Source organism: Buceros rhinoceros, unplaced genomic scaffold, assembly GCF_000710305.1.
Source record: "Buceros rhinoceros silvestris isolate BGI_N320 unplaced genomic scaffold, ASM71030v1 scaffold6831, whole genome shotgun sequence".
NCBI lineage: Eukaryota > Metazoa > Chordata > Aves > Bucerotiformes > Bucerotidae > Buceros > Buceros rhinoceros.
The window spans coordinates 395-12,105 of NW_010392510.1; the positions used below are offsets into that span (position 1 = coordinate 395).

General features: G+C 45.8%; 1 protein-coding gene across 1 annotated transcript; it reads left to right on the forward strand.

Annotated features, from left to right (window-relative positions):
- Nucleotides 1-4,545: 4,545 nt before the first annotated feature.
- On the forward strand, nt 4,546-10,990 carry LOC104500795 (rho-related GTP-binding protein RhoE-like; the record flags this gene model as incomplete). The annotated part of the gene is given in 4 exon segments (XM_010144512.1): nt 4,546-4,651; nt 6,567-6,676; nt 8,182-8,316; nt 10,739-10,990. Coding segments are annotated over 4 exon segments (603 nt in total), but the record flags the coding sequence as incomplete, so codon positions are not given.
- Between the last annotated feature and the right edge of the window lie 721 nt (nt 10,991-11,711).

The window sequence follows — 11,711 nt, forward strand, 5'->3', positions numbered from 1 at the left end:
CAGGCAGGGCAGGGGTCTGTGTTCCCACCTGCCTGACGGGAAGGAGGTGTCCGGGGAGCCCCGGGGGTCTCCGTGCTCCTCCGCTGCGGTGACACCCGGCTTTACCTGGTCAGAAAGAGTGAAGGGCTGTTTGAATATCCTGCTGGTAAACGGCATCAGCTCGTGTTCGAGTTCCTTCTGGCCTCCCTACTGCCTGTTTGGCTTTCTTACAAAATGCAGCACTTCTTTCCCCTGCGTTTTAGCCTTTAAAGGCAGATGAGGGAGGTAGGCAGGCATCTCTGAGGATGCAGAGGGAACCACCTTTCCTGCATGCTAAGATCAGCACTTAAGGGCCTCCTCATTCTTGCAGTTGTATGTTCAGTGGCCATGTCACAAAACACTGGCCTCAAAAATTGCAGTTCTTGGTGTCTTTGATCTCGTGTTAGGCCAGGAACTCTTCTAGATCCTGCTTTTGTGGCTCAGTGGACTAAGCTTAGCGAAGGGTGCTGAGGATGCACCCCTGAACTTGACCCCTCGGTGGACAGCCAGTGAGTCTCTGGGGCTCCAGAGCTGAGTGTGCTGAGAGAGGTGGCCGGGGTGAATGACACCATGAACCATTAACGCAGACATGGAGCAGCGTTATTCCACAGAAGCAATCAGGGGAAAAAAGTTGGAGGAACTTGTGAGTGCAGAAGCCCTTTCTTTTTCAGGCAGGTCCTTTAGACAGCTCATTAACATTGAATTACTGCTGACTATGACAGCATCCTTTTGCCAGGAACTAAAATGTTAATCCCTTTCTCAAGAAAAAGAAGGTTAGGCAGCAAGCTGGCTTTCCTCTTGCTGAGGAGGAAATGATTCCAAATGCTTGCAACACGATTACTGGGAAAAGGCAGTTGCTGTGACCACAACCGGTATCAGCGGAGCTCTGAACTGATTCTTTCTTTTTATGCCAAGTGAGACTTGCAGGCTTCTAGAGCGAGTCTGGTTCAAGCTTTCATCCTGATTACTAAGTGAGCTGTAACAAACTCTGTGGAGTTTGGGCTTATTAAAAATTAATAGTTATTTTGGAAAATTTTTATCTTCAGCTGTTAAAATACAACACACTTGTGAGCGAAGTCGTTTGACATAGGGAGGTTTGGAATCTGTGTGTCAAAGGCTGGAGACACCCACGTAATGAAATATTCTGTAGCACTTCAAAAGGCAAAAGTGGTGGAAGAAACACCTGCCTGGCTTTGCCTGTGAGTGTCATCCTCTGGGGCCTGTCCTGGAACCAGCAGAGCATTTGTCTGAGGCAGAAACGTCAGATCAAGTGGCTAATTTGTCTGCAGTGTGAAACTGAAGAGGAAATGCTTGGTGTTAGAGTGTGGCTGAAGAGTGGATCCTCTGCTGGTGGGGCTCTGCGGATGAAGAATTGTCTCTTTAAAGAGCTCTTCTCACCCACGACAGGAAGTAGCGCTCCCCAAACCCACTAACCCGGCAAAATCCCATCACCAGATAAGAGAGATCTGAAGATAAGATGGTGTTTTAGCATTATCTTAAACTCTTGGTAATTTATTTTTCACAAGTCTTTGTCCTCTGCTGAATTAGAATAAATGTCTTAATGACTTCTTAAAGCAGGCCAGATCCAGTTAACTTAAAAATACAATTAATTAACTGCCAAATCCTAATGGAAGATAATGTCCAGTGCAACACGGGGAAGGTAATGGCTTGAGTCACTTGAGGTATTTCAACATCTCTTGGGGGAAAGGGGAAGGACACAGAGTTTGATTGCAGTGTACTGCAGATACTTCCAAGATGACAGGGTCAGTATTTAGTGTCCCTCATTAACTCTCTTTATTTTCAAATTGGGAGCATGCAGCAGGCTGACTTGCAAATTAGCCCCTAACTCGAGTTAAAGGAAATGTAGGTTTTCACCTTGAGCCCTTTGGGAGGAAGGTCCTGCCACTGTGAGCCTCCTCTTGCTTGCTGAGGAAATAAGAAGAGCTGCAGGCATTGGTCCACATAGTCTCATGTTGGGGTGAGGACAGGCCCTGCTGTGGTGGGTTTGGTTTACAGTCCTTTATATAATAATAATGTGCTTTTTGCTAGAGGACTTGAGTACAGAATGTAGAGTCACACAGTTCTAAAGCTAGCTGTGCGTTTAATGGGAAGTTTCTGTTGTATCTTGGATGTGCTCACAGAAATATGGGACAAAACACTCTTACAAGTAAGAGTGGAATGGGGAGACTATTATTCAAATATTTTCTGGTACTGTCTAGTTCTGCAAGTCATTAGAAGGGTTTAAATTAGCCGCAGCGTTAAGGAAGGCACTTGCCAACTTGAATTTCAATGGGGTTTTGGACTACCAGCTCTCCTCTCAACGCAGGAATGTCTGGTTGCAATCTAGCTACACCATAAATTATTCCCCTCTGTGGTCACGCGGTATGGCAGGCTCAAGCTGGTGCCGAGCCGTGGGCTTGTTTTTCTAGGCAGAGCCTTACAAGTTTTTTTCAGGTTAAAGCTTTGTCTCATAGTCTCATGGACACCATGAAGCATTTTGTCTGCCATAGGGATGGTCTAATGTGCATTTACCGAGTTTTTGGCTTCTTCTATTAAAAGTGACTACTTTGTTTATATTTCTTGCTAGTACAAAAGCAGATCACATGCCCAGAGTTAGGAATACATACCTCTGTCTCTCTAAAACACGTTTTAGATGTTTTTAATTGGTTGAACTCTGAAAACTGTGCTGGATATTCCAATAAAATAATTCAACAAGGCCAGAAATACTGATGGGGCTTAGCAAGTAATGAAATGCAGAAGGGCCTTAGAGCATTAAATCAAGTTAGCATTGCTGTGATTTCAGTGTGTGCAATGTCTTCAGTGTCCATATGGAAACATAATGCTAATTAGAATGTGTAGTGCTGAAATCTTTCCGAAGACAACTGAAACGCACGGGAATTAAAGTTACTATTTCCCCCAGTTCCCTGGCAGTAAGACAGAAAATGGTAAATTTTGGTCTTTGCCTTCCAGTTCACTTCCAAGTTGGCTGGGTTGAGCCGTGGGATTTTAATTTTTTTCTTTCATGGCAGAGTAACAGTAACTAGTCTTTTTAGTTGGGTTTTTCTTTTCCCTTTTAGAGAGGAAATAATTAGAATTGATACTGGGAGTGCCAAGTCACTTAGTGAAGTCCTGTTTTCTGTTTGAAATGTAAACACTCGTGGTGCTGTAAATATTGTATGCTTGGAGTGGACCTGTTCTGTGATATTCGGTGTGGAAAATCACCTGCATTGTCTCCAAAGCAGCCAGGGTGGATTTGGTAGGAGGAAAACCAGCAGCAGCTACTTGGAGCCGCTGCAGTATTTGATGTGTTTTGTGTAGAGCTGGTAATTAGTGAGCCCAAGGGTTTGGGAGCGAGAACGCTGCTGTTCATCTGCTGTTCTTTCAGTTGATTGGAGTCCAAAAGGCTGCAAAGACTAATGCCTGATGGCTGCTTGCTGGTGTGTAAATAGTAAAGTCTTGCCCGTTATGGAGCAGCGCTTCCCTTAGGGCCCGCGGGCAGCAGAGGCTGAGCAGCACACGGTGAGCAGCAGCTACCAGGGTTCAGCTCCGGAGGTGGGACCTCCTGCTTGGAACTGGTGGTGGTGGTGGCTTTGGGTCTTGGAGACAAGTAGAGCATCATTTCTCTCTGACCTACCACCTTAGAGTAGTACTAAGCCATCAGAAAATTAAGTATGCTCTTGATGATGTAATTCTGTTATTTATTAAGCCAGCAACACTTAAGTCTAAGCTTTGGTGTCTTCTGGAGGCCAAAGCCAACCATGTTGCTGGTTTTTTATCAGTTGAAAAGCTGAGTTTGTACTTCGCATGAAACATAAGGTTTTAAGAATACACCATTCTTAATGTTTAAATTATTTTGGCTTAAATTATTTAAGCTGCCAAACAGGGGGGTTGCAGCTGGAATATATTTCTGCCATAGAGATGAACTATGGCATGATCAGCAATTCCCTGATAAAACAGAAGAATCATCTGTGTCGTCCTTGACAAAAATGTTTTAGTTTGTAGGAACAGCATCTCAAATAGGCTGCTTCTTTCTTTTCTTTCCCCACAAATACCATGGCTGTAGCTCCTCATTCTCCTTCTGTTTTCTAGGGTTGGCACGGCTTCAAATCTGACTTGAAAAGCAGTGAGCAGCCTTACTGGGCTGCGCTCAAGTTGTCTGTTCAGGCTTGCGCCTCATTCCTGAGATTCCTGGCTCCTGAGGGTTTCTCCGGGCGAGCTGATGAAATGCCAGATTGAATAGGCTGGCGCAGCGAGGGCCGGAGCCCCTCTTTATTTGTGCAGTAATACAGGTTTGGTTCTCGCTGTTGAATGAGAGCAGGAAATTTCCTTTTGTTGGTGCTGCAGCCCCAAGTCGTTGAAGTGGTTCCCGTTTGTTCAGCCCCACACTACCCTGAAGAAAAGGAGGTGTCAAAAACCCCTCCCAGCTGCACCCGAGCAGAAGGGCTGCTGTGCAAGTGTGCTTGTTCTGGTGCAGAGGGAAAACCTAAAACAACAAATCCCCAAACAGGGCTCCCGCTGCCCCAGTAGAAGGGAGTCTCTGGGCTGGAGGGGGTGGCTGGATGTGTATGTAAATACACGCTGGTGGACATATATGGTGTGTTGTATCCCTGAAGACTGGTGAGTGAGGAGATAGGTATGTGTCGAAGGAATTAGTTTCTGGGTGAGGCTTTTTTTGAGACTCCTTTCTAGCCAGCAAGCGTTAATGATCTCTGATCCTGCCCTTACTTGCGGGAGCTCGGCAGGGAGACGTGCTAGCCGTGCTGTGGCCCTCACCAGCCTGTGCTTTGGGCAGTTTAATGGGTGGCTAGTTAATGGCTCTGCAAGCCGGCTGTCCAGGGCGACTAACTTGGCTCTGGGGCTCCAGGAGAACTACCTTGGCCCTGGGACTCCAGGATGGAAATGGCTTATTGATGGCCACTGGCAGCAGATCTGAGCTCAAACAAATAGTTAACTATTGGTCAGCTCAGCATGTTCATGTTTCTTCCTAAGGTGTCATTCCCCGCTGAAGAACGCTAACTGTTTTTTGAAGAGCTGTTTCTGACAGCTGCCTCTTTGTTAGATTGACATCATTTATGAAGATGAGCGCTTGAATAAAATAGTCTCATTCACCAGCTCACCTTCTGCTACCTAGTTTGGTAATGCTTCATACCCCATGTGTTCCCCTTCATTTCAAAAACAACATTCCTTGGATTCTTGACTCCTTCCTTCCCGTGTAAGCTGTCCAACTGAAGTCATCTGCGATACGTTCACACCGTGTCCACGCTCTGCTTTGTGCCACGGTGCGAGCTGTCTGTCAGTTAAAAACTTGAGGAATTTCTCTAATCCGGTTAATGGGCTGCTCAGCTTCTGAGACCTTCCAGCCAATTAGTTCTAGATAGTTGGGAAATTGGTGATATAATTAGCTGATAACCCCAGAACTCTTGAAGGCCACATTCTTGTCGCATATGTTTTGTGCTGTACTTCAGGTCTGTGAGAGGAAAATGCAGAAATAAGACTGTATGACGAAGAAGAGGCATCTTAAGCTGCAGGCATGTGTTTTAGAGGCCAAGCCCTTACTTTGCTGGACCACTTAACTGTTTAAGAACCCTTCAGAAAACTCATTCTCCTCAGGAAGTCAATATTCAGCAGAATTAAGGCCAAACCGAATGGTGGCTGAGTGGAACTTCCTAGGACAAAGGAAGACTTCCCACCCCAACCTGTTCCAGATTCAACAGCTGATGAAAATGAGCTTTCTGACTCTGGAGGTGTATTTGTGACTCTGCACATTGTGCCAGTTGATAAAGAAAACAGCGTATCCCTTTAGAGCTTTGCAAGTAAAACGTGCACAAAGTGCAATATCGGACCTATTTCCATCGCGTTACTACATCGGCTTTAATCTCGTTGATAAAAATTTGTTTTATGAGCGAAAATAAACATTTATTGCAAGGATATATTGGTTTACAGGTAGGCGAGGCTCTTTGAGACTGGTAACTGGAATAACTGGGACTCTTCCTGTAGGAGTGCTGCAACAAATGCTTCAGTTTGAAGCAAGAGTTTCTTCTAAAAATTGCCGGTGTCCATGAGAACTGAAGATGCTTTTTGCACTTGGAACTATTTGTTCTAAGTGTTAGAAGAATCAAAACTGATTTATTTTGAAACTTTCTGAATTTCTTCTGTGGAAGTGCAGCTTTCTTTGAAGCTTTTTGGAGGTTAAGGGTTTGTTCTCCAAGTCAAATCCCTGCAGGTTAATGCTGGGACTGAAACTTGGCCTGACCCAATTTCCCTTTCCTCGTTACGGGGTGCGTGACAAGCCTGTGGTAGGAGATGGATCACTGGGGTGCCCTCATTTTTAATTACTTGGGAAAGCTGTTGATTTTGTAGGTGAGAAACAAAAGATAAGTGGGGAAATGAGCAACTGGACGAGTGTTTTGGGAACACGGTGCGATTGAAGAAAAGATGGTTGATGGGTGCTGTGAAAGAGCTCCGCTGCAAACCTTCCTGCATCAGCTTGGCTGACTGCAGAAAGCGAACGATATCAACTAATGAACGTGGTGTCTGTTTCCCTGCAGGGTCTCCTTACTATGACAACGTCCGTCCGCTCTCTTACCCAGATTCTGATGCTGTCCTGATTTGCTTTGACATCAGTCGGCCAGAAACTCTCGACAGTGTGCTAAAAAAGGCAAGTGTTCGAGAAACAGTTGAGTACGGATCTGTCTGAGTAGCTTCTCCTGAAACGTCTGAAGAGTGGTGCTGTTTCCTGCATCAGGAGCTCCGCTGTGTTCCGTTTAACAGAGAGACGACAGGACGGTGCTCTGCGCTGCTAGAATTTGAGGTCATTGGTTTGAAAGGGATGAGCGTCAACTGAAAACAAACAATGGGCGCTCGGGGCTGAAGTGAATTCTCATTCCTCAGCCCTTAGACAGCAGTGAATTGTTCAGGGTGGTGTGAGGTGCAGGGCTGGGTGCAGCAGGGAATTGTCTCTCACATTATGTTCCCATAACAGACAGGATTGAGAAACTTTGTGTCGCAAAGACGGTTAAAACGTGCCTGCCAAGTGTTTGGACTTGTGCCACGGCTTTACATAATTCCTCAGCTTGAAGCTAGCAGGAGACGGTGACAAATGCCTCTGGAAGCCACCAGAGGATCTAGCAGAATCTTTCACAAGCTCAGTGATCTGAGTTTCAGCGCCAGACTTTTCCTGGGTTAAAACATTTGGATTTTGATAATCAAGCTCTGTGTTGTGAGGTGGTCCTGGGCCCTGCTCACTGAGCGTGACCCAGGTTGGCAGTGTTGTCTTTTAAGGCTTAATGACCTGAAGTTCCTTTTCTCTGCAGCTGGGGCCGGTGTTCCTTGTGTCACTGGGAACAAAGTGGCACACAGTGCTCTGAATAGTCTGCAGAAGTGCTTCAGGCTGTTCTCTCAGCTACTAACTGTGCCAACAAGCATCTAGAACTGCCTTTTTCTGTCCCTGCTAATCCTGGTTACTATAACGTTGCTTAATTCTGTAAAAGATTTTTCTTAATGTGCTTTTAAAGCTCAATGATATCCTTAAGTTTGAGGGGTTCTATGATCTGTTCAGATTATACAGAGAAAATTTTGGCTCCCTTGTGTTCTTAAAAGAAGCATGTAGAGGGAGAAGAAACCCAAGGAAGAGATCACAAATTCTGTTTGAAAGATCACAAATTCTGTATGAAGGGCTTATGACTGGTTCAGAGTAGCTGAACCCTCAACGGATTTCTGTGGATTTAGGGGTGAGGATGTATAGCAATGTTTATTTTGTGGTGTACAAGACCCCGCCTCTGTAGCTCCGTCTTGAGGAGCCAGTGAATGTGGTGACACCAGTTTTCACTAGTTCCTGTCTGCAAATGGCTATGGCTGGGTGTTCACCGCTTCTGAGGAGTGACAGGGCTGCAAACCTTTACTCATGTAGATACACAATCTCCATTCATTCCCGGTTGATTAGTAAGTCGGCGGAGTTAATGAGTGTATGAGATTGTAAGATTTCATCCTTGACCAGATTCTGCTGGAACTAATAATGCCTTTAGAAATTAGCTTGAAGGTAAAGAGAGCTATTATGTAAGACTATTTCTACGTAAAATGTCATGACTTATTAAACTTCATCATTGCTGCTCTGGATTTAAACATTCAACTGCTCGAGTATAGTAACAACCTACAATTTTGCAGTGGAAAGGTGAAATCCAGGAGTTCTGTCCAAACACCAAAATGCTTTTGGTTGGCTGCAAGTCGGATCTGCGCACGGATGTAAGCACACTAGTGGAACTTTCCAATCACAGGCAGACGCCCGTGTCCTACGATCAGGTACGTGCTGCGTCCTTTGCTGGACTGGGGGATGGAAGATGAGACTCTTTGCTAGTGCTGTAGCCATCCGTATGAACACCTTCTCCTGCTGTTGGCACAAGTTCATCCTAGAAGTCAGGTGCCCGTGGTCTAGTAGTTGTATTTCCTGAGAATATCTTCCCTTGTAGCTCCTTCTGAAGGTGGCAGCAAATCCAGAAAGCATCTGAAGTCTTGACAGCAGTTCTCTGCTGCTGAGGAGGTGAGGAGTATGGAGCCAGGCATCAGGGAATAGAGAAACTGAGGTGAATCAGGCCGTGGGAGGGCAGGAGACACAGAACACGGGAAAGCTGGGCTCTGGGGTAAACTTCCCCTTATTACTCACACGCGCGTGTTGTGCAGGGCAGCTGAATCACAACACCGGTGGTTTCAGATACACCCTGCGGGGTGTAAGACTGGGAATGGTACGTCCAGCAGTAACTCTGGAGTGTGCGTCCTGGGCTGCCAAACAGTTTGTGATGTTTTGGCCACAAAATCGGGTTTTCCAAGCTGACAGCTCCGCAGATGCGATTACCAGTGTGATGGTTTATGCTGCTTATGTGGCATTTTTCCACACTCAGTGAACATCCCTCCACCTCAGACAATGCTATATCAACCTAAATGCCAGCTTTTTACCTTAGCGTAAAACTATTCAGAAGTGTCCTTAAATCCTGCTTGTTGCAGAAGATGCTGACCAAGATGACATATACCACTGTGGCATGTGTTTATATTAACGTTCAGCCTCAGAGCTGTCATTTTCTGAGCTGTTTCTTTGAATATTACTCGTAAAAGGAAATATTGTCTGACATTCATTACACGCACAAGCTCATATATTAGATTTTAGTACTTAAGTAAAATCACCAAGTCGTGCCCTTTTTCATAGAGTGATCAAAAAAATCTACTGATAGGTGGGTTTGGCCCCTGGAGTTGAGACTCCCATCTCTTCTGGTGTCAAAGCTTAGGAACAGAAGTCGGCTGAAAACAAAGGGCTGAGCCAGAAGCTGCGAGTTGGCAGCCAAAGGGAAAATTGTACGTGTTAGAGAGAAGGAAACTCCCCTAATTTCATCCGTACTTTATGTAAGCAAAAGCTTGTCGAGTGTCTTGTGGTTGCCAAAGCATGGGTGGCATGAAGCAACCCGATGCTCTCCTGTTCTGGTCCTAGGGAAGGGTCCTCTGGGGTCAAGAGACATGGCTTATTTTTAAATTCCTTTGGCTTGCAGAGTCGCCATGGGATCAAAGAGCTTGGTGGGGTTTTCCCCACTCCTCTTAACTTCACAAGGAAGCGGAGGGAGGATGAAGCCTGGTTCCAGCCAGCTACACCTGAGCAAACATCTCTGAGGCACTAAGGTGTAGGCTCGGCTTGGTTAAGCAGGAGCTGAGATGTTTAACTGTGGGGAGGGCTTGTCCACAGACTAATACTCCTTTATCAGCCACTCCCACTTAAAATCGATAAGGCGGCTGCATCGCTGCCGTGTAAATAGTGCAGGCTGAAGACATGGGTCCAGAGATTAGTGCCATCAGCCTGGCACTGGCGCAGGGAGGAGGGGCTGGGCTGACTTGTGCCTGTATCTCAGGCCTGTGAGTATGTGAGGAGTGGCACAACAAGGATGTGGGTGGATTTTGTAACCTACTGTAAAGATTCATCCCTGGAGTAAAATTCCATTGAAACAATTTGATTTTTTCCACACAATGCTGTATTGTCTTCCAGTAGCAAAAGGCACAACAGGGTGCTGGGGTTACTGTCATCTCCGGAGTCGTGTGGTGTTTTCCTTGTGCTGCTGGAGCAGAAATCCCTGCTTTAGCTTTTAACACATTTAAAATGGAAAAAAGGGCTTGTATAACCACTAATGTCCTTTTTTTTTTTGCCTGCTTTCTACAAGTTGATACAACATACCCCACCCAGCAACCCACAGCACGTTTCCCTATGAACTTTGCCCCCTCTGTGGGGATGTAACACAGGCTCTGCTCCAGGTCCGGAGCCCTTAAGCACTCTGAATATATTTTCTCCTTGGAGATAGGCTTAAATCTGGAAGCTGCCAGGTCCAGACCTTTCCCAGCGAGCATGTGATTGATGGACACAAGTTAAAGTGTAAGGGTGGGATTGCTAAACGGGTCCTACCGATACTCGCCTGGCTTTGTGCAGTTGTTTGCAGGTCACCGAGCTCATCTCCTCGCTTCCAGTTTGTATTTATCGGCTCAGGAGATAATACTTGGAGACTTGTTTAAAGCATCTTGGAAGCAAAGCTCTGTTTACTTTACAAAATCAGCTGCTGGCTGCAGCGCCGGAGTTTAGCTTTGGTTTTCGCAGAGCATTGTGTATGGAAAACAGCGCTGAAAAGTAATTGTAGGGTTTGCTTTGCTTCTCTGTGGCAACTCGGTATTGATTGCATGTTCTTTTTTCCCTTAGGGTGCAAATATGGCCAAACAGATTGGAGCAGCCACGTATATTGAATGCTCAGCCTTACAGTCAGAAAACAGCGTCAGAGACATTTTTCATGTTGCCACCTTGGCATGTGTGAATAAAACAAATAAAAATGTTAAACGAAACAAATCGCAGAGGGCAACGAAGCGAATTTCACACATGCCTGGCAGGGCAGAACTTTCCACAGTGGCGACGGACTTGCGAAAGGACAAAGCAAAGAGTTGCACGGTGATGTGAAGGACCTTGATTTGCTGGAGGAAGGAGGAAGGGAGAGTGTCCGGGAGGGGTGGAGGCTCGATGAAGTCCGCAGCCACATGGTATTTAACGAGGGCTTATCCCAGTGCTTTCATGGAGGCTTCACCCGTCGTGTGAGACTGTACTTAGGAACTGAGCAGCAAGAAGAAATGGCTTGAAACAAGGTGGCATCAGGAAATGATACATTAAAGAAAATGCCAAAAAAAATAAAAAGGGAAAATGTTTGAATGTGCTGAGAGCGTGCGAATGGGAAAATACCACTGCAGAGAAGAGAGGTGTCATGGACAGCGCTTGTTTCTTTATTAACGCTCTGCTCCTGGATGCTCCCATTTTGGTTTCATTAAAATAATCCTTTAATGTGTTTGGTTTTTTTAAAGACAACGTTATTAACATGCCCTCGTTAAGGAACTATCCCTGTGACCTTCTAGTTGGTTTTCCAAAGGATATGATCTCATTTTTTAGTAGCTCATCGTTAAAATGGAGAGTGTACCGCGGCCTGTGCGTCACCTTGAGGACGACACTGTGTGTGAGGAGTCTGGAGTTCTGCCTTCCCGAGACAGCGCCACAATCGACATTTGAGCACGCTGGAAATGAAGACAACTGTTGATTTCCCAGTATTACCAGTGCCCTTGTGCTGTGGAAAGGGGACGGATCGAATTGGGGCATGGGGCAAATGCGCTGCCCGTGCAGGACTCTGTGACTT